The 23,674-nt window shown below is 45.9% G+C and overlaps 1 protein-coding gene across 2 annotated transcripts in view; it reads left to right on the top strand.

Moving 5' to 3' along the window:
• The window catches only part of RIF1 (replication timing regulatory factor 1), a 1,074,525-nt gene that overhangs the window by 144,479 nt on the left and 906,372 nt on the right, over window positions 1-23,674 (top strand). For both annotated transcript variants that reach the window (XM_069616488.1, XM_069616487.1), the window contains exon 6: window positions 20,706-20,895. In XM_069616488.1, the coding sequence (XP_069472589.1) occupies window positions 20,706-20,895 (190 nt within the window). The remainder of the gene's footprint in view (window positions 1-20,705; window positions 20,896-23,674) is intronic.

The following is a 23,674-nucleotide window of genomic DNA, read 5'->3' as shown; positions in this document are numbered from 1 at the left end:
CGCAACTTATTGGCACAAATGAAGTCCTTCTAGCAAGTGCTCTATTTAAAAACTGTAATAGTGACCAGCTCACTAGCAAATTCTCTGCCCACAGTAAGTATAACCATTCTGGATGACACTGTGTAGACTCTCTCTCAAAATGAGCACCAAGGTCATAATTCTAACTCTATATTCTGGACAAAATAGCACAAAGTGCAAGAGGTCCTCCTCTGCCTCTCGGCGCTAGAGACAACTTTCCTTCACTACTCTTTGACCAGTGAGACAATCTTGTTCTTAACGGGAGAGAGTTAAAATCTTGCCTCGTGTAAATGTTCTTTCAGACAGGTTGTTAGCCCATAGGTACATTTGAATAGAGTCAGAGGAAACTCTTAATTGTTGCGGGATTTTCAATCCGTTCAACAGCAGCTTGGTTTTTAAATGAGTTGCAGCTGCTTGTTTTATCAAGTTGTGCGGGGTCAGTCCTATATTGGTCCACATTCCGTTTTTCAGCTGTTTCCTGACATGACCCAACCATGGGATGTTGTATGCTCTCCTATTATCTAGAATGTGTAATTAAAGAATGTGTCGGTACAGCCTAGGGATTGTCGCACAACCTTAACTAATGCAGAGCTCATTCCGCTGCCATTTCATCTTACTAAAACTACATGCCCAATTTAAGATGAAAACCATAATTCTGTGCTGATTGCAGGAGCCCCAACATTTCTTGTGTTTCCATAACCCCAAGTTGCAGCTCCATGTTAAGCCACTGCCCCGGCTTTACTGCCGTAGACCACCTTTACGAAGTCCAGTGGCTTTGACTTGGACATAGCCATGAATATTCTAACCCCCACCTAGTGGGTGCTTAAAGCTAGTTGCTTGTTTTGTTCGATGCACCACTGGTTTTAAATTCGGAGTGATTGTATCCCCCAGATAATCAAATGCATACACTCCCGGGATTATCGAATAGCTACCGCTGCCGTCCCAGGATGTTTTCTCCTGGGATGGCAAGCTATTACAGCCGACTTGGAGGCATTGACATTTAGATCTAATGATGTCCTGAAGTCTGTGTTCACCGTGATAAGGGTCTGTAAAGCTTGTGCAGTACAGGCAATCAGGACCGTATTATCAGCATATGCTAGAACCAGAAGTAATCTCACTCCTATTCTAAAGAAATCTGAAGAAGCATATGTCTGGGCATTGCATAGCCCATTGGTATACAGGGGAAACAGTAAAGGACTCATTACACATTCCTTGCATACTCCACCCTTCACTTGAAAATAGTTTGTGCAGTGCACATCGGTACCACTCCGCACACAAGCGCGGGTATTGTGGGGGGTCAGTAATGCGAGGCAGACAACTGCTAGAGGTTTTGTCAGTGTTGGACATTTTATTAATAACAAAGTGCAAATAAACCCTTATTAAACCTACTCTACCAGGGAGTTGCCTGACTTAAGTTCTAAGGGGATTTCTCCTCGCATTCACAAAGTTGGCCCTCACACTAAACAGCAAAACATTCAATGTAAATCATAAACCGATTACCAAACAACCAGTGACTTGGATGACCTTCACCTGTCCTGGGTAGAGCCCTTTCCCAGGATTGTCCAAAGTCAATCTTTCCAAGTGTTCATTAAGTCTGGAATCAGATCTTGGGAGTTCCAAAAGTTCACACAAATCCACTGGTAAAAGTTCTTTAGCTTTCTGTTGAAGTTCTTTCCAATTCCAGCAAAGAGAACTGCACCAATGGTAATCCTGGATATCCTCTTTACGGGATGGTATTGCCACAGTTCAAAGATAAAAGCACCACTTCTGCATCAACAACTGTCCATGTGTTTATAACCTCTGTAGTGTCTTTGGTATAATTTGTCAGGATGCTTCTTCTTGGGGTGTTGCTTTCCTCTTGACCCTATCTTGACGGAAGGCTCCTTTGCTCCACAGTATGCTACTGCTTCAACCACCTTTAATGCAACATTCACTGACCGTATTATAGACAACCACAGTTCTGATTGATCTGCTTTAACCTGGTACTTAATGATTGTTAGGCAATTTAAAGACTAGACTGTTCGACCTACACAGGTACGTAAGGCACTCTTTCCTATGGTATTACAAAAGGATCTCTCGTCAAACTGCCACCAATATAATCTGCCGTTGCACAACATAATCTGCCTTTGCTTCCAGACTGCTGCTCCCTCAACAGTCTCAGCATTACAGATTGACTTGTTCTTCTTACAAGAACCCAGCTCCCTTTCTCCGCTTTATTCACACCTTCTTGGTTTAAGTAGCTACCATGAAACTGTATTGCCACTCTTCCAGCTTTGGATAACCTTGTCACACTTGTATCAGAGGACACTGGACCTTTAACAACTTTAAATACAGATGGTTAGATTTCAATAGGGCTGGTTTCACTAGGGAAAGGATTCACCTACTGGCTTGTGCAATGCTTGCTCGTCTCAATTCAGCAACTTCTACTTTCATTGAATACTTGTTATGGATATTATAAGGTTCAAGCTTCACAAGGGAAACCGATTTAGGTACACATGACAACTCTTTGAAGATTTTCAACTTTAAAGAACTAAGGACTTGTATTCCCTTTCCTTAGCAAGGAGTGATACTTGGACTCTGGCCGGAAATCGCAATTGTTCACACGCGACCTCTTTGGTGTAATATTACTTGTAACGTTGTGAATGTCAGTTAAAACCTTCTGAGTGAATTAGCAAAGCAGTGTCCTTAATTGGAGACACACGATTTAGACATTTAAAAATGGGAAATGAAAAGCTTTTCGTTTTACATGAGCACTCGGACTTGCATTAGACATCCGTGTGATACATTTCTATTTTGGGGACTTTATTTTTTACCGTAACAAACCACTTCTATTCGCTCCTATTACGCGTGTTACAATTGAGCTGCTAACAGTTATCGGTTAGGCTTTTTTAGTGAACCTGAACAGAGCGCCACTCACCGGCTCCGGCACGCCTGTGGTTGTATGCAGGCTGCTTCAACTTCCCTCCAATCCCTTGCTGCTATTACTGCTACTACTTTAGGCACTTCTGGGACCCACACCTCTCTGCATCATGGGTGGCTCCAGTCCGGCCTTAACCACGGGGAGTCTCCTTCACTTTGTGATTCTTCACCCGAGCCTTGGGTTGCAGCACGATCTCTGCTCTGCAATTAGATCCACTAGATGCACCTGGGAAGACCTTCAATCTCAGCACATCTTTGTGCAGCCACGGCCAGGCAGGGATTGTGAACACAGGACCAACTCAGAACCTGCAGGTGAAATATGCTCTTCTCTCGTCTGGCGTCCTTTAAGTGATCACACTTGCTCATGAACGGCCAGCCTCATGCTCCTCTTGCTACTACTGCCAGCCTTCCAGCTCCTTCCCCTTTTTGCCCTTTATGCAGATGGTAATTGATTTCAGGTGCAGGCCCTTAGTGTTGCCTGACCCTGGCAAAGGCTGTTGGGCCTACTTTCCTGTCCTTTGCTTCTGCAGGTCTCTTCAGCCCTTTTCTTTTTCTCAGTACCTATGAGATTCTGGGACATGTAGCTCATTTTAGTGACTTTGGGATTTCCCACTTTTTTTTTTTTTAAGGGTCGCTTTAATGCCCTTATCTTGTGGTTTTCAACCTCATTAGATGGTATAGAAAAGGCCACATTTCTGACATTCCTTGTAGTATACCTTTTGGCATTGAGGAGCATGTTTGATTTTAGGGATATAAGAGATTTAGAGATTTGTTCCTTTGATCTAATGTTGTGGGGTTACAACCTTAGAAATGACAAGAGTATCCCTTCTAGAGGAAAATACACTGATCCCACAATCTCCTCACTACCCTGGTCCTTGTCTCCACCCAGGTGAGCCTACCGCATTACACCACTGTTGGGAGTTTAATAATGTTTATGCTTGATCCCCCTAGCCTAGTGAGGCCCCAGTACTTTTTGCTGGACTTATGGACCTTTTTTTCTTTAATCCTGACCGAGTGGAGCCTTTTTCCACTCATTCATTTTTATTTTTTTATTGGAATTTAAAATTATATAAACATTTTCCCTGTCGAATCCTCGTACCTAGGTCCCGGCCGCAATCAAGGAATAACAAGTCAGTCTATGCAATGCCTAGGATCCGTAGTTTGTGTGGGCAAAGCACAACATTGTAATCATCCTGTAGAAACTGCAAAAACCATTTCCCAATCTTTTGAGAAGGCCGAATGCACCCCCTGAATTGTGTAAGTCCACCATTCCATACCTTCATAAACCAGTCGTGAACATGTGGATGATCTCATCTTTCCAATGTTGGGCTATCCACACTAAGGCCGCGACTCGAAGGATGGTTTGAGCTTAAAGTTTGTGTTTAGGCCATTTTCTTTCCTCACAGGTTGTGATTCCCAGCAGGAGATCTTTTATGTGATCCTGTGGTCGCCCTCCAAAGATTTGCTGGATGAATTTATTGATGGTTCCCTGATAGTCTACCAATTTGGGACAGTCCAGCCATATATGCAGCCGGTCACCTTTGCATTCCCTCCAAGATTTGTTAATTAGTTTCATTTTATATAGTCTATATGGGTTGTAGTGCTGCTGCAACATTGCTTTATACCATGACTCTGATCTGTAGGAGCGTGTTAGCTTACGAATATATCTCGCCAAAATGGATATAGACACCCAGTATCTGCTGCCAGTTCTGAAAATATCTCGAGTTGCTCACTATGAACTCCTCTTGTAGAAAGCGATGGAGATTGGAAATGATGTTTTTCTCACCCGGATTTGAAATCAAGAATTTTTCAAATGCGGTTAGTGGTCTGAGGGCCGTGACTTTTTCGGGGGAGCCATCAGCCAATGTCGAACCTGAAAGTATTGGAATCTGTTTCCAACATTCCTAACTCCCTTTTACACTGTTCGAATGATTTAAATTCTGTGCCCTGAAACCCATCTCATTTTAGTACAATTTGAGTCCTTTCCATTTTGGAAATGAGCCCTTTTCCAAACCTGGTTTGACCTTCGGTTTCTCAAATATTGGTGTGAAATGGGAAGGGTGTGTTTTGATTTGATATTGTCTAACTACCATGTCCCAAACTACTTCGACTAAATGTGTAATTTGGGTAGCGTGCATGATCGTGGGGCGATCTAGATTAGGAAGGCAAAGTAAATCCGCTACATGAGAATCGCAAATTGCCCTTTCCATTTTAGCCAATTTTTTCTCGGAATCTGAAGAGAACCAGTCTGGCAACACCATGTAAGTGTGCTGCCTGGTAATAATTAACCAATTTGGGAAATCCCAGGCGCCCTTTACTTGTAGGAATCATTGGTTTTCTTTGCTATCTGTGGGGTTGGATTGTTCCAGATGCATCTTGATGTGATCCCGTGTATTTCACGAAAGAACGATGGTGGAATAGGTATAGAGAGCTTGAAATAAATATAGCACCTTGGGGGAAGCACCGACATTTTCACTGTGTTTATCTGCCCTATCCAAGAAACTGTAAGTGGACCCCATCTCGAAAGTAAACGTCGAAGTACTTCAAGAATAGGGGGGGGGAGTTTACTTTGTACAGTGACTGTAAAGTATTAGTTAAGTGTACCCCCAAATAGTTTAATTTCTGATGTTTGTTAATCTGCTTAGAATCACATGCTGTGCATAGGTCCGACATCCAGTGGTCACTGCGGTATTGCATTTTGTTTTACGTAGTCGAAAAGGGGACGTCGACAAGTCGTCTCTGTAACACTATCCCTATAGTGATGTGCGGTGTACCCACAATCCCTCACGCGTCGAGGTCCCTCAGATTGTTTTTTTCCACCCAGCTTTTGGTCGCCTTTACGCGGAGCTCCTCGAACAAGATCTTCGACGACGGAGGAGACGAGACGGAGGAGATCCTTCGGCGCTGCCGAACACGTGGCCTGGCCTCGCCGGCCAACATACAGTAGGGAGGGAGGGGGTGGAACTATCTTGTTTCTCTTCGAGAATGCCTTTCCTTTTCCCTTCCCCTCGGGGTTGTTATCGCCACAAATGATTGCCTCCGCTATGGAGAGGACACCCTTTAGGTTTTGCCCGCGCTGCAAGGGCAAGTACACCTGGAAGGACTAGCATAAACGCTGTAATCGTTGCTTGCCCCTCGATCATAAAGAAGACTGCTGCGCGGCTTGTCAACTTTTAAAACCCAAAACTCTAAAAGAACGTAGAGTCAAGAGGTAGGCGGCCTACGCCATGTCGAAGTCCGATTCCTCACCCGCCGCCGCGGAAAGTGACGAGGGTGATAACACGACCTCCGTTGCGGAAGTCTTAAACCTCTCGGGAGCGCTCACGCTCCTCGACGTCCGTCCCCGGCCCAGACGGGCTCGGCTCACGCCCTGCTTATGGGGATGAACACCCCGGCGACAAGGACGCACAAAAGACTCCCTCCCATAAGCACACAACCCACGGCTCTTCTTAGTCGAAGACGAAGAATCCATCAGCGCCGAAGGAGACGCAGGGCACCCCGGCGTCTACCTCGGACCGTAAGAGTCGAAAGCCCCACTCGCAAACGCAGCCGCGACTGGGCTTTCCACAGATAAAGGCGCTACCCCAAAACCATCCGACGTAACGCTCCATGTAAGAGCGCCCGTCGCAGTACAACACGCAACGCCCGTAACGTCGAGACCAGAAACCTCCACAGACAATTTACTTGTCGAGAGCCTAGCGAGGATTGTTTCCGCCGATACCCATAAACGGACGTCGAATACCGCGCAAAGGGTTAAAGACACGCCAAAAAAGCCGAAGGGGAGCCAGGAACTGCCCCCTTCATCTAGAGGGACTCCTGGCCTACCGGAAGGATTTTCAGACGGCGACGGAAGCCTTTCTTCGTTGTGGGAGAGGTCAAAGCGTTTCCAGGCAGAAAACACTAATTCCCCCCGTCCCCCCACCCCCGCCGGACTACTCGGGGGTACCCCATGAAACTCTGGAGAGACTCCATTTCTGTATGGAGAAAATGGAAAGGTTTATGGAACACCAAAACCTACCAACACCCCAAAGACGAAGAGAAAGACCCCAGGGTCAAATTTCCTAGGCTGTTTAATCCTTCACATGAGGAATTAGATGTGTATGACCTCACTGAAGAGGAACAACATTTTCAGAAAGAGGATGAATTTTTGGGTGTAGAGGAAGAACGAAACCTAGAGGAGGAGGGTTTTCAAGAAGATACAGATACAGGTGCAGGGGGCTTCGGAGAAGAACTAGAGGTAGTTACCTCACACCCCTGGCAGTCCCCATCAGCGTACTCTGACCCTGATGCCATAACCCCATATCCTCCCAAAGACTCGCCTATTAGGAACACATCTCCTATAGATGACCAGCCTACGTTTAATGCACTGTTGCGCAAAGCAGCAGCGCATTTCGAATTAGACACAGGGGAGACCTCTCCTGACATTGACTTTGTGGAAAAAGTAATTAAGGAGAAACCCCCTGTCAGTCAAACCATTCCACTCCTTGCTTCAGTAAAAAGAAGAATCGCCCCTTCTCTATCCACTCCTGCGTTGGTCAGAGGGGTCAACCCTCGAATAGAAACTCTTCAGTCCATCTCCTTCTGACCCTTTGTACGTCAGGGGCCACTCCATACCAGACTCCCTTGTAGTAACTAATACAAGGAAGAGGGCAGGGGTGCCACTGTCCACCATTGAGGCACCTCCAGACGAGGGGAAAAAGCTGTATGCCCTGGGGAAAAGAATCTCAGCTTCCGCCGCTTTCTCAGCAAGGTTCGCTAATAACAAGTAGACCTTTTGTTCCAACTGGGCTTCTCCATCAACGTACCTTACACCTTGCTTATTGGGGCCTTCAGAGTTCTTGATTGTTCATGTCTCGTGTGTCAGTCTTCTCTTTCTTGTGGTTGCGGAACGTTGCCTGGCGGTTGTTGGTCCGGCGGTTCATGTCTTGGCTGGGCTCGGGGGGCTCGGTTTCCGTTGCCTCTTGTCTTGGTCCAGTCACCTTCAATGTGTTGCTCTGCCCATTTCCATGCATCTTTGGGGTCAGTGAAGTGGACCTTCACATTCAAGGTTTCCAACTGTCTTTTGAGTTGGTCAAACTATTGTCTGGCTTTTTGCGCGTCTCTTGTGTAATCTGGAAAAAACGATATCTTTGATCAATTGTATGTGAGGGTGCCTTTTGCCCGTGCCGTTTGGAGCAGTGCGTCGCCGTCTCGATAGTTCAATAGCTTTGCTATCACTGTGCGTGGGGGGGCACCTGGTACTGGGCGACCCGTCGGCACGCGGTGGGCCCGTTCAATTAAAAAGAAGTTGGAGAATGTATCTGTTTCGAACATGTCTGTGAATAGCTGCTCCAGAAATAATTCCATGTTCGGGCCTTCAACTTTCTCCGGCAATCCCAGGATTTTAACATTATTACGCCTGGATCTTCCCTCGCTTTCATTGACCCTCTCCTCCATGGTTTTTAGGCGGGTCGTTACTCTAGCTAGTTGTTCTACTTGCCGTAGGCCGTCCTCCGTCCCAGATATGCGTTGCTCTGCTTCTCCGGTACGGGACGTCTGCTTCTGGAGGTCATGCCGGAGGAGGGAGACGTCCATGCTGATGCCATCTATTTTTTGCTCCATCGAGGCCCGTGAGTCTGCTATGGCAGCCATGATGTCTTTTAACGATATTGTGCCTTCTGCCTGTGGCATAGTGTCTGGTAGGTCTTGTTCCGACGGGGTGGTCGCTGTCGGCGTCGTGTTTTGATCGATCCTGCTCTGGGAGATTAGTTTCCTGGGTTTATCCTTGCCCATGTCGTATGGTGAGGTGTCTCAGAGTGGACAGGCGCACAGTTTTGGGGTTTCAGGCCGGCTTGCGTAATTCTTCTGCGCCCTCCTGGGTCGGGGGCGATTGCTAGTCCGTGGAGGTGCGGGCGTCTGTTGGTTAGGCCTGTGGACAGTCGGTTCCAGGCATAAGTCGCAGGTCTATCACAGTATGGTACTCCTTCACCTTGCTACGTACTGACGTGTGCGGCCATTTTGTCCGTGTCTTCCGGCTGTCCTGTAAATTCACTGATCGCACTAAGGGCCCGCGAAAGCATGGGTCTTCGACACGCGTACCGACAGGTCGAAGTCTCTGGAGGGTCTGTGGTGTCTCCCGAAACGTGTTATGAAGCCAGCGGATCACGTGCCGTGGACCTACCGGGCCGCCTGGTTCTGTACGCCGTCTGGGCTCCTTCTCCCGCAGGCTCTGTATGAGCGCGAGGGCCGGGGTAGGGCGAACGTATGGCTGTCACCCTAGGTTGCCGTCTCCCTCTCGGGTCACCCTGGTGGCCCGATGGTGCACTGGGGCCCGCCCCACCACTCACATGGGCACAGCGAAGATCAGCCGCCCTCGGCAGACGGTGTGCCCGTTCTTCGTGTTGTTCAACAGGTTCCGATTTGCTGGCCGGGAGTGTTCCACGGGCGATGTGCGTGCAGCTGTTCTGGTGGGATTTCCACCTCCTCATGCGCGGATGTTATTGCTGCGTGCCTCCATTCCCAGCCACAGGTCAGTTATTCCAGATTATTCTTTTTATTGGAAAAAAATATATATTCACCCTTTTTTTTTTGCTCGGTGTTGCTCCTACAAGTGCTGCGGGCATTCACCACCACTCGTTCTGGCTTGCGGGTCGGGGAGGGAGGCCTCAGTGGGGGCTCAACTCACTAAAGTGCCCGGGCCGGGAGAGGATCGTGCTCGAGCTTCTTGCATAAGCGCCCCCTTGTGGTATAGCTCTTTCATTTGCGTCTGTGCGCTCACCCAGGTCCGTTGGGTCTTTCGAAATTCTGTAATCATTTGTTTGATCTCTGATGTAAATGCAGTGAATTGTGTTTTAAATGCTGCTGTGAACGAGCTCTGAAAGTCCAGAAAACTGTCTTCCGTGGCTCCAGCCAATGTTAGAGCAGCATTTGCTTGATTAGGGGTACTAAGTTAAGTCCTGGAAGGTCTAGCCCATATTTCATGTTGTGGGCTGTCTTGTGTGATTTGAGGATTGGAGCGTCTGGCCAATGCTTTTTTTTTCCCGGCATAGAGCGCTTTTCTCGGCAGATGCACTACCTGTGCGTCTGTAGCGTAGTCCAGGTGGGCACACTTCTACACCTGTGCGATCTGCCTTATATCTATTTATTGCAAAATTACTAAGCTATCCTGGGGGGGGGGGCTCACGGCCCAAAGTCTTGTCTTCTCCCAGTGTTTAATGAAACATTGGCTGTGCCGTGCTAAGACGCTTGCAAGTGTTGCTAATACACAGCGTTCCATAACAGTTGCTTTGATGCAGTAGGGCACTGAATCTGCTGCTAATTGAGTGGATAGCCCTTGTGTATACAGTTGCCACAGACTGTGCTAGGAGTTGCACAGTTTAAGGATATAGAGGTATAATATTCGATTGCTAATGTGGATGATGTGCTAGTGGAGCTCTTCGTTTTTCAGCCATAGTCAATAATTGATCCAGTGCTGCAACTTTAGCATAGATGCTTACTTGCGTCGGAGCAAAAATGCTAGGCTTTGGGGGATGCTAGTGCCTAAAGATTCTGTTTTAATGTGGTAAAAACCTATTAGTTCAATAAGTGATGAGCCCTCTGCGGAACATACGTGGTGCAGCCTGGGTGGCTCTGTTCCAACTAGTGCCACTAACGAAGTGGATCCTCGTATTGGTCTTGAAGGTGAGTGCACCGGGTTTGTTTAATGACCAATTGGCAGCTGCTTGTAAACATCTTGTGTGCATGCAGGAAGCTTTAAATTGTGCACAGTTGACGATGATTCTGCAATTACTGTGGCGCGGCGGGTGCTGGTTGCAGTATTAAGCTTTCGACACTTGTGCGGCTCTGTCAGGTTTTTAGTACTGGTTCAGTATGGGTTGGGGCCAGTGAGTGTATTTCCTCTGGATTTGTAGAAACGCCTGGCCTGCCTGCGGTATTCGGGGGTTGAGGTTGTAACCGCTTCTATGATGACATGCGCCTGCTTTTCACCCTTGCTCCACCCTGATTCCGGTCTCCCGGTATTCAATACGCTGGTTCTGTTAATGAAGGAGCCCCTCAGTATTGTTATGGGTATAGTTCAGCTGCTTCCTGACTGCGTGCCTCATTACCAGTTGAGCCGCTGTTTGTCGTGCAATAAGTGAGATCCGGGTTCCCGACTCTGCCGTGCTTGGTATTCCTTGGATCCGCCATGGAAGTTTTCGGGGTGGTCAGTCCATTTCTTTGTTTCTTCATGACCTGTTTGGACTCCTCTCCTCGGGATGGCGGCAGATGGGACCCAGACCCAAGCACCACTGTCAAGTTATCGCAGGGTAAGGGAGAGCAGCTGCACACAATGTGCCGATGTAAATAATGCCGGGACAAGGTCCGTCTGCACACGTCTCTAGTGCACAGCGGCCTTCTTGGAATCCACTCATTCATTTATATGGGTTCTGTCTTTTGGAACTCTGCCGTCTGTATCTTATCTGTTCTATGGAGTCTATTTTTCTCCATATCCCTTTAAGGCATCTGTATTTTACAATTGCAGCACACAGCTCCTTATGGGCAGTGTTGCTAGGTATCCTAGAGTAACTGAGGTTCTTAAGGAAGGATGGAGAGTTACTTTGTATCTCTCCCAAAACTTTATATTCTAAGAGATTGGCACACACCACCTTATGTGGAGTGCATGTGACTTATTAGTCGCCTAGATATCCTAGTTATGGCTGGTGGCAGTGGATGTGTTCTACCAACTATTGTGATTTTTCTTTTTTTTTCTAGTGCACAATAGGGGCACCCAGGTGCTAAGTTGGGGGTCTTCCTTATTTTTTCGCCATTTCTAGCGTGGTTGTTCTTTGTTAGCACTTCTACCATTCTGGGGGGGGGAGGGTGGGGGTGTGTATGTGTGTGTGTGTGTGTGTGTGCGCCTTTGGTGGGAACCATTGGGTGTCCCCACCGAAGGCTCCAGTGTGTCTGGGCAGGCAGTAAGTGGTGGTAGAGCTTTCCACCCCCCTTTTTGTTTCCCCGAGTGCCTGAATAGAACCATCTCCCACTAGTGGTATGGCTGTCCACAGCCATACGCCCCTTTCTGTAAATTGCTGAGCGGGATTGTAGAGGGGTGAGTGCTTGAACTGTATACAAAAGTGAGGCAGGCTCCTGGAGTGAAACGCAAGTCGACCACTAGAAACTGACGACGACCAGAGACGCCTGCAGGCCCTTTGCAATGCTGTGAGGAGACCAATGGTGTCCTGATCCTGTTTTTTTCTTTGCGACTGAGGAACTCCGAAGAGGACGACTCCTTCCCTTTGGCTGGTGGGAACAACCTGTCCCAAGACTAACTTTAATCTGAGCCATCTCCCGAAGTTGTGACTTTCCAGAGCTGCCAAACGCCAATACCAGGAGACCGGCAACCCATTTTAAGTCTATTGTGGAGAGGCTGAATTCGTCAGTCTTTGCTGAGCCCTCAGTGACACTCCAGAGACCCCATCCAACTCGTCCAAGTCCCCTCAACAGAGTGCAGGATTACAGGAAGCGAAGAAGATTGACCGGGCGAATCGCGTCCTTTGTTGGTGCTGCAGAAAAGGCGCTGAAACTGCTACGTGACTAGGGAAGTTGATGAAAGCCGTGCCAGAGGTCCTCCCTCGAGACTGCTGCTGAGATTCCATCCATTGTCCTGCCTTTCGTGATCAGACCAAGGAATCCAGAGGTAGGGTCAAGAGCTGCAACATCGCAGAGCATTCCGCCCTGAACACTTTCTTCTAACCGAAAGAACTGTGGGGGGAAAGGTATTGCTTATCTTATCCCAGAAAGTCGCTCCAAGAGCGAGTGCATGTAGAGGTTCCAGGGTGTTAGGGAGAATTCTCTGTTTAGGCTGAATTTCCCTACCTAGTGAGTCCCCCAGCAGCTTTGCTGGATTTCTGGGGTTTCTTTTTTTCTCCTGCCAAGAGTGAGACTCTTTTACCCTCACTCTTGGACATATTGAAGAGTGTTTTCTTGGTTAAACCTTGTGTTGAATGGGCTATGGGGTCTTTTACTCCATAGGGCCTCATGTATTTTTGTGATGTGGGTTACACAGCACCCTCTGTGCCGTGACCCAGGGGTGTCCTAGGGACTCCCCAACATAGACTCCATACCCTGGGACTGACTACTGTCTCCCAGGGCATGTAAAGTCACCAAAGACTTTGCTAGTCTTGAATCCTGAACAGAACCAGTACAAACCATCATATTGTGGACGTACTGGCTGGGGCAATTCGATTGCCCCAGGGTCTGTTAGTCGAGGGGGCACGTCTCCGTCCCCCCTGATCGAGTTTTGGCTGGTGGCAGTGGAAACTACTTTTTATATTCGACCGCGAATATTTCCCTATGGGATTTCCCATTGTTTTAGGCTAACACATTTAATTATTTATTTACGGTAGCCTTAAACATACCGCCGGTTTATATATTTATTATTATAACTCCGGTTGGGACTTTTTGCCAAAACTTGATTCTAAAATGGCGTTGGCGTTCGCCTCTGTAACTCTGACCCAAAGTGGAGCCCTTTGTTCCACTTTTGGCGGGCTTCTCCACAGAAGCCCTCCAAAGTGGTGCCACTCTGTCTGGGGTACTTAGGAGGGGTGGAGGGGGATTTAGGCACCCTGGACTGAGTTACCTTGGTAACTCAAGTCGCACTCCGTCCTGATTGGCCCAAGTGGTGAGCCGGCCGGCTCACCACTTAGCAAGTTTGAGTGACAGCTAGGCTGGGTGAATGGGGGTTTGCTGCATAAAAGCAGGGCTTTGGGGACTGGAACTTTAGAAGTCGCCACAGGACCAAGAATCCGACGAGGGAAGAGCTGAGCCGACCTGCTTCGACGACACCACCCGGTGGAGCCCTGCTGAACCGTCTCACCACTTTTCCCGACGACCGAGGAGAACTCTTAACGGAGTGGCTCCTTCCCTTGACTGGTGGGGACAACCAGTTTTCGCCTTCTTTTCGCTTCTCGAGGTATCTCGTGGCCGCCTTGCCAGTGCCAAGCACCCCGGCAACCGGAACCCCACCACTTTTTACCCCAACCACGAAAGTCGGTACAACCCTTTGACCGGAGGACTCCGCGGCTGGTTTCTTCCCGGGCAGTGCAACGACCTCCTTCTTCTGCTCTTCTGCGAGAACTTCTTCTCCCCGGACCGACGTCGAGCCTTGCTGCCACTGCCTGGAACAACTGCCACCGCTGGAGGATCCTTTCCGCTTAAGGTACCGTGTTCCGCCTGGCCTCCCTTGCCACCGACTGTACGGGGTAGATTTAGCCCCCGGCTTTCGAACCTGGGAGTGCCTGGAATACCCTGGCTAAACTTCTAAAGCCACTCTAAACTCTTTCTAACTCTTTGCAAGACTTTGAATCCCTAATAACAGTGTGATCTTGGGCACATTTGCGCTCCGGCTACTCTAAGAGTGGGCCCTGCCTAGTGACTTTTGCTCACCTGTGACTTTGTGCTTCTTTGAGCCTATTGCAAGTGTTCTGAACCTTAGAGTGGTGTGTTTAACCCATTTCTGTTTCTTTTTACCCCTTCCTTAAACCTACTAGAGTGTCATCTAACGTTAAGCGCTCACCTCTGTTTTAATTATGTGGAGTTAACTTAGAGTTGTCTAGATAGGAGTAAGGGTTGAAACTGCTTTCATTATAACTGTGTTTTAAGTGTTTTTACTATACTTTGCTAGAGTGTTTTCAACTTATGTGTTCTTAAAAAAATAAATAACTATATACTTTTGAAACCAAGCTCTGGTCAGTGTTTGCTTGTGCTATTGTGTCTGAGTACATACTGTGTATACTTTGCATACTGCCTAACTCTTCTTGAGGGAAGTCTGACTGCTCAGCCACAGCTACCAGGTAAACCTGGGTGGTGCAGACTGCTACCAAGTGGGTTTACTGCTATACCTGTAGTCTTAAATCTTTTGCAGTGTTCCCCAAGGGAACTGCACAGGTTTCTGCCTAACACAGGGCAACCCGCTGTTATCTCCGACATCAGCTGCTGCTTGGGTCCCTTAGCGAGTCCTTTAGCAGGGTCTCTGACGGTGGGTAAGCCTGCTTCCATTTTTTTTTTATCCTAGAGACTAGAAAGTATCCACAGGAACGTTGACTTCTGCTGCTATTCAAGACTTGAAGCTTCTTCGAATTGCCTTTTAGCTAGTGTTGTGTTTTGGACTTTGCTGTGCAAAGAAACTGCATCTAGCACCTTAAGCTGAACCCTAAGCAACTATTCTTCCCAAAAATCACTATCTTATGTCTTCTCTAACTTAATTCAATTACCATATTTTGTGGGTGGGCGTTCTTACTGAGAATACGGTAGACCTGTCAAACTCCTGTAACAATTTTAAGCGTTAAGCAACTACCAGCTAAAAAGTGGCCTTTTGAAAGTATCTAAAAGTATAACTGTCTTCAACAGTGACTTTTGTGTAAGTATAATCTATATTTTAATATATATTTGTGTAAGTGTTTTTTGATGTGTTAGACAAGATTGTATACAGTAACCCTGTGGGAGACTAAACCAGTCTTGTCCTCTTGGTATTGGGTAACCCACCTATTGGTATAGGTCTGTACTGCACAAGTTCGTAGTGTGACTGAGCAGTCAGACTTGTCTCAAGAGGGGTAAATGTGAGCTGTAAAATCGAAATCCACAAATACAAGTATCCAAATAACTTGCACTCAAGGTTTTCAAGTAAAATATTTAACGGTCCGTTTTTAAATAAGCATTCCTTAAAAAGGGCAATGTGCAACAATAAAAATGCACTTCATAACACTATCTCCGAATCAAGATAAGCAAGTAGATAATCTTTAGAGATGCTTCATACAAACCACCTACACCCTGAGGTGACTTGAATTACTAGGACAGTGTTGGCATTTATATATCACTTTTGCACTTGGTAAAAAGTTGAGGTTGTGGAAAAAGAGAAAAGTTAAGGAAGGAAGAAGGTTAACCGGTTCTAACAGCATGTGAACACTTTTCAATCTCCCAATGAACTCTAGATAAAACCTTTCCCAGCAATACTTAGTTAAACCAATGTACCACCTATGAGGGACAGTTGGAATCAAAGTCAATGGGTCATAAGAGTCTGCAGGGAGCTAGGACAGCCAAAGTCCATTTGAACAAGGTCTATGAAGATGAGGCACTTCTTAGATGGCACAAAGTCTTGCACAAAGTTAGGGCCACAAGCTGTTTAGGCTTGTGAGGAGTAGAGCTGAGATCGGCTCTGCAAAAAGCAGCTACTGCAAGTCTCAAGTAAGATGATGCAAGCTACAGACAATAGGTAAGTACCCCTTAGTCAGCACACTACCTTAGGTTCGAAGAGGAGGATTCAGACGGCTTCTGTTCTGGTTGCAGTGTTGCAGATCCTGGGTTCCTGGGCCTCGGTCATGGGGACAAGAGGGAGGACGTCTGAAGAACTCCTGCAGTTTGAAGGTCGGCGTCCGCTACAGGCTCTTTTCAGTTCAGCAGCACTTTGCGGTTTCAGCTACCGGCAAATAGCACCATTGCGGATCTTGGATGCTTGATGGGTTTCCTTCGCTCGAGTCCAGCACTCTGGTGAGGTGACTCGAGCTTGGGTCGTCCTGCTTCGGGAGTATCTTCCTGGCGCTTCGGTCCAGCTTAAAGACGTTGCACTCAACACAGATTTCTCGACCCCTGGCACTCGTCTGCAGCAGCAGCAAAGTACAGCCAGTTGGGGGAAGTTCGTCCAGCAAAGTTCATCTTGGGGTTAGTTGGTCCCACCAACCCAAGGGAAGAAGTTGTCTGTTCTGGGATTCTCTAGTCTATTCGGAATTGGAGCTTCAGCACAGCAGCAGGGCTTCACCGGGCAGTTCACCGGTCCAGGACAATGCAGCAAGCTTCTCTTCACGATTCCTTCGGGTGTTTTGTCTAGTGATCGACTCTGCCTTCAGTTCAAGATGCCTCGCCTTTTATGCAAGTTTCTCCCATTCATGCACAGCCTAGCTGTCACTCAAACAGCAGGGTGGCTGTCCTGCAATGACAATCGGCACTGGATGCATTCGGGTAACAAAGGAGACGAAGGACGGAGTTTTGGGCACCTCCCTTGCTTCCTGCCCTGCCAGACACTGTGGAGCCAGCGGCGGGTTTCAGTACTGAAGCCCGCCAAAAGCAAAACAAACAAAAGGGTTAAACCTGGTTTGGCGTGCAGAGTAAAACCCAAGAAAGATCTCACAAACCAGATATGGCGAAAAAAGACTGGTCACCCATGGGTGCTATACTGCAGCTAAGGATTCCGCCTGCGGTTGGTATGCACAACAGTAGGAACATTAAGCCACTGCCACCTGCCATTTAAAGTAGTGAGGGTAACACAAAAAAATGTTACTTTAGTATGTAGGAAAAGAGGCTACTAAGTAACCCCCCCCCCCAGCATGCCACATAAAATTGGGTCTGCTGGACCTACAAGTAAAGTCCATTTCACTTTACTATTCTTGGGAACAGTAGTTCACCCAAGAAAAGGTATTTAAACCTTATGAGAAATCCAAAGGACCTCTGTGATGCTGCACTGAAGGTGCTGTGTCACCATACAAAAAGTAGATGCCTATGAAGTTTGACAGGTAACAAAAATAAAGGAAAAATGGAATCCAAATCAGATCAAAATACATGAGAGTGTGAGAAAAAGGTCTCGCTCACTTCAGGTTTAAAATTAAATAGTCCTGAGGTCCAGTAAAAGAGCTGGGGGTCTTTAAGGTTGAAAGGAATTGGCACACAAATTGGAGTTCTCCCGAACACTGTACTTATCTACAGCTTACATATTCCACTTATGATGGGCCTGACAACTCTACCAAGGTTCTGGAGTAGTACAGACTGATACCAAGAGTTGGGGGATCTACAGATCACTGGGATAGCTTACTAAAGTATTGCCTCAAAGGGGGACTTTAGGAAAACTCCCCTAACAGCCACCCCCAGGATTGGGATTCAGAAGTGTCTGCCCTCTTTGCCACCTGGGAGGAAACTTTAGGTATGGTTTTGGTGAGGGATCTTACAATATTTATTTTTTTTTCTTTTCAACATTATCTTTTTATTGTTTTGTAACAGTTATAGCATACGAGCATTTCAGGGCAAAGCGTAAGATGCAAACGAGATAATGAGGAGCAGTAGTAAGGACGTGCACTTTGGGGCATAAGGGAGCCATACGTTAATAGTTCAACCCTTGCAGTATTTTCATGTTAAGTGGCCAACTGGGTAACTATCTCTGACTGGCATCCCTGGGGCCTGAGCACATAGCAAAGTTTATTAGGAATGAACTTGTTATACGATTTGTAGACTAGATTGTGTAGGTTACTTTCCCCGTCTTACTACATGTGAGAGAAAAAGAAATAAAATAACAGGCAAAATCCCTTGTCTGGGAAAGAGGCACTGAGACCCGGCTGCAAGAGTTCAAAGGATGGTTTATTTCTCCAGCTAGGAAATAACCCCAAAAAAACTCTCCCTTCATTAAATCAGTACCAACATTTATATTAGTTAAAGTAACTAACAAAAAATACTAAATGGACCCGATTGGCCAGACGGTGTGGTGCTGTAGGTGTGGGTAGCATCTCTTCCTCCTGGTTGGCTGAGTAGCTGACGGACGTTAACATCTTGTGTTCCATGCAGGTCAGGGTCCGGTCACTGTGGTCACTACCTAAGCTAGTATTGTTTCATGCTAATTGACAAATTATTTTAAACATTTTATGCTACTTGTCACATTTCTACATAAGATACACACATTGAATATTGTCAGTACAATTGGGTCAGTCGTGGCTTTAATTGAAGGCCTTGACCTTTATTGTGCATGCAAAAGAATCAGACTATGTTTCGTATTTCTTTCTAGGTTTCAAATTCATTAGTGCAAGTAAAAGTATATATAATAAAAATGCTTAAGGTTAGTAGTGGGGGTGTTGGGTGGGTTTCGCAGCACAGGCGAGGATCTGGCACTTGAAAGAAATACCTTACAGGGGGTGCAGGGTCAGGATGGCAATAAATTGTTTTAATGGGGGTGGGTGGCTTGCACGTTTGAGGACGAATCGAGCAGAAAGTGCTTAGCTCATCTTGGTTCACATGCCGGTTTTCAGGCAAACGGTGATCTCAGAGGAAGAAGACTGTAGCAGATTGATTGTTGCAACTTTCCCCAGCCTCAGCGTGAGAATGGAAGTGCAGAGCTTTCCTTCGCAGGGGAGTGCAAGGGTGGGGGCCAGCCAGCTGCCTGCGCGCCTGTGTGTGTGTGTGTGTGTGTGTGTGTGTGTGTCTGTCCTTGGCTGCTGCGGTGGAAAGGGGAGCTGAGCATTGCTGTACTATCGCAGTGAGGCCTGTTTGCCCAAGACGGAGTCGAAAGGGGGCACAAAAAATGGATGCCCCGTGTCCTGCTCAGTAGTCCCAGTAGTCCCATCTATGCAGCAGTCAACCGTGGTTAACTTTACATAAGGGCAAGGGGCAATACCACTACTGGAGGCATGCGGTCCAAGCCTTGTATTGAGGAGCGTACGACGCGAGGGGGCCTGAGGACCCCTCGCTCCCATACAATTGTTTGATGCAAAAAACGTATGTTCCACAAAATACTGAATCCACTGAAAAAATCCTTTTATGCAGACTTTGTACAATTTACCCATGATTGAGGTGGAGCAAATATTTTCTGTGTTGGAAGTATTAGAAAAAATAGGTTCTTATTGTGAAGATGCAATTTGCAACCCAAATAGAGTGAAACTCTAGCTAAACTGTGGGATTGGTGGTGTTATCAGAACGAAATAATCCAGAGATATAAATGTACGAAGACTACAAATGCACAACTAATAAAATACATTCTTTGCCTGGATATTGGAGTGTTGCCTGACTGAGGAATCGGAATGACCGATCTCAGATTCAGGCTAACCATCCTGTGTACTTTAGATGTCATGGGGCCTCATATTATAGAGGTTGTCGTTTGCGTAAATATGGAAGCACCCTATTCTTGAGTGTCCAGGAACTGTGCCTGTTAGGCATCAGTGGTTGCATCTATTTGTATCTGGTTTACTTACGGATCAAGCAGACATTGTGGTGCCTGTTCTCAGACACACGTGTTGCGCTTGTTCACTTTATCAAAGTAGTATATTTTGTTAGGGGAGCCTTTTTATACAGGGGTTTTAGATCATACTGATATGTACATTTTAATATGTTAAGAGTTTTAGATTTGATTAATTTTTGTACACGTTTAATGCAAGAGGTGCATGTATTTACAGGTGTTATTAATATGAGATGTGAGCTATTTCATGAATTGTTCATTATGTAAGTTTCGGGCTGCTGTCCATGCCGTATGTTAATCCTAATTTGAAACGTTGACTCATCTTTTTTATATAACCATGTGTAAGGGTGTGGAAACAAATCAGTTAATAAATAAAAAAAATATATATTTTTTTTTACTGTGAATACAGTAATTGTTCAAGTAGTAAAATCCTGTCACAGGGAACTACACATTTTGCTTCCATTGAACAAACCTTGTGGGACACTAGCCATTGTATATTTTTAAAGCTAATGTGCTTACCGAATTTGCAAGGATGATATTCCTATTTTTGTATAATGGCTGCTGTGACCCAAAACCTTAGCCCTATAAATGAACAGGATAGAATTCCAAATTCTTTGTCTTTAATTTCAATAGCTATTAAAGTTACCAGTGCAGAAACTTATTTTTTTTTTTCTTCATTAGGGTCCCGTATGTCTGGAGGGGGATGAGGGGAGTTTAACACAATGCCTGATCAGGCCCTTGTGGCGAGTTGGACGAAGCAAATGTCAGTTAATCTTTGTTCTTTTGTAGTATTTTATAATGTCCATTTTGTATTTGTCACTTGCAGTCTGTTGGAACAGACGCCAGCATCAATGGGAGAAGAAGCCAGCAGATGGGCAAAGCTGGTCATTCCCTTAGTGGTCCACTCTGCGCCACGGGTGCGATTAAGAGGCGCAACTGCTCTAGAGATGGGAATGCCGCTTCTCCTACAAAAACAGCAAGACGTGGCAGCCATAACTGAGCCGCTGATGTCTACAGTAAGTTATTGATGTGCACAATGAGTACAGCTGTATGTGGCAAACTACCCAGGGTGTTCACCTTCATTAATGGATTCTAAAAGTCGATTTCTTTCAAACGATAACCATTTGTTGTAATCTAGGAAAACTGGTTAACGATTTTTTGTTTGATACAGAGAACGCATCCATTACTGCTACAAACTTGATTCAAATAATGTTTCGGTTGCACACAGATCTGTGGTGCCTAATGCTTCTTTACTAGCAGTCATCAGATTTAAAAGCATTACATTTCCTTTAAATCGCAGAGGTCAAATGAATGGTTGTTCAAGATCTGTGAATCAACTGCTGATTGCTACAGATCTTCATCAACATGCATGATGGGTTTAGAACCTATCTTTTGAAGTTTCGAGGAACCCGAGGACACCCGACCTCAACCTCAAAAGATGGGTACTTTGGAGTGAAGACCGCTTTAAAGCTAGTTTATGCCATTGGTATCCGTGCATGGTGAACAATCCCACAGTGACAGTCTGTGAAAAATACTGATCCATGATGAAAGACTACAGGTAGCTGTTGCAAGGGTTTTTAGTAATCTTCTGTCCCTTTACCCTTTGAAGAGTCAGTTAAAAACATTTTACCTCCTGAAAGTGTACGATCGCCAAATATAACCCATCTCTGCTGTTCTTGGGCACATCGGTCGTGTTGTGAAGATGCTTCAGATGCCCTGGCTTTTCACGATCATGCACTGTTAATTATTCTTTGAAATAAGACTGGCTCTGCCTATGCCAGGGATCTGTGATCATGAAAAATGTCCCATATCAAATTCATTGATGCCAAACTGGCTATTTTTAATGTTACTCCATTAAAATAAAAAGTGTGCCACATCATGGTCATTTATTCTAAGAGGTACAGAATACATGGAAGCCGGCTGCTACTTATAATGGAGAAAAGGCAGCGGTGCTCTTTCCAGTATCCCATCATGCAGTGTAGGGACAGTCGTTAATAGCGACTCTACCAAAATCCTGGATTTTGGAAGGCCTCCCTATTGAGGTGTACAGGGACACACTGAGGACTAGCACAAACCAATCAAGGTAAGGTAGCCGAGTGGGAAGGCTTAGTCACAGGAGGGCTGAGAGTGGTCTAGGGCTACAATGAGACCACAAAACAATTTAAGTTGATCTTGTAAGTATGATTTATTAAGCCTTTTAAAATATCATTTAAGCAATTAAAACCTGTTGTCAATTATTGTCACATGCTTGCTATAAAACAGATGTATACATTCACCATTCGGAGGCAGCATGTTCAATGACCAGTGAAAAAATGGCATGCACTGGTATGCATGAAAGTCGGTAAAGGCACTTCACCACAAAATAGCCCCACTAACAGTTAAGAGTTCAACACTAAGATGGTTTGGAGCCTTGTGACCTAACCCGTTTCAAAGTTTTACTAAACCGTTAGGTTTATTAAGCAATTTGGGCGATGCTCGCAATGATGACCGAGTCAAAAAGATGGGTAAAGTTCGGGTAAGTAAATTTAACTCCATCCCAGTCAATACGATAGGCCTAGGAAGGGATCCTTGACCAGGCCTCCACCGACGAGTCGGGAAAGAGTAGTTTAGCGACAGGACTTTACACCCATGTAACCCTATGGAGAACAAAGCAGGAAAGGAACAGGTGTTTTAACTTCCCTCCCTGACTTGGTCGCTGTGCTTGGGAATCTGTTGCAGACACCTTCAGCTGAAGGCCCAAATGATGAAAACCTCTGCAATGCCCGTGATCTCCAGAAATCTCTAGGATGCAAAGAAGACTGAAACAGAAGTTACCACATTAAGGCGGTCTTCCAAGCAGTGTTCCAGATAATATTATGCAGTGGGAGTATTTTATGCCCTATTTTTTTTAAGTTGGGAGTAAAAGAATTTTTTAGTGAGTAAATAATTGCCATTCCCAAAGGGAGTATTTAAGAAGCAAGTAAAAATATCTGACTAGGCAGTAATAATGGTAGTTTCTTCCTCTGGCCCTGTGTATTACTGGTCCAAACGGATGTATGGAGATGTGCGGGTGAAAGCCGAGGGACTTACTTTGTGTCTAGTTCTATTTTTGTTGGGCGTATGTGTCTATTTTTAGGGAGCAAAAGTGGCAAATACACCCATTATCTGTAGGGCTGCTTCCAGGGATGAACAAAGGAGCAGGGCTATAAAACTACCCTCAATTTGTTAGGTTCTCTCGTAAATGAGTTGTAGCCAATATTTCATCCAGTGACAGAAATCCTAATTCAAAATTGGGCAAATCCTGATCTAGTCATTTCAACAGATTAAGCATACATCACCTGATGACATGTTTAGCACTCTCCAGTTACTCGCCCAGTCTTTTCTTGTCCCCAGCTTTTCTTCGGTCAGTCTTACTTGCAAAATGGTCAGTGATTTGCAATAACAAGTTAATATTGCTGTACTCTCCAACATAAAAGGATAACCAGGGGTATGGAAGGGGAAAAAATATTCCTTCCGAATGCTACTAATCATGGTTCTCTGCTCTTGTACACATTTTTGTTAGGAAGATTTATAATTGTTATGCTTCATCCCCTCTCCTAGTGAGACCCCAGCACATGTTGACTTCTGGACCTTTTTCTGAAACCCTGAATGACTGGAGCCTTTTTCCACTCATTGATTCTTATGGGCTCTGTCTTTTGGAACTCGATTTGTGTTTTACCCGGCCTATGGATTTTATTTTCCTGCAGAACACTTACAGATGCCTTATTTTACTATTGCAGCACGCAGGGCTTTATGGGCAGTGCTGCTGGGGACAGT

This window comes from Ambystoma mexicanum, chromosome 9 (genome assembly GCF_040938575.1).
Source record: "Ambystoma mexicanum isolate Mex_15411 chromosome 9, UKY_AmexF1_1, whole genome shotgun sequence".
Lineage (NCBI taxonomy): Eukaryota > Metazoa > Chordata > Amphibia > Caudata > Ambystomatidae > Ambystoma > Ambystoma mexicanum.
Note: the sequence above shows the minus strand (reverse complement) of the source record. Positions and strands in the feature narration are given on the sequence as shown.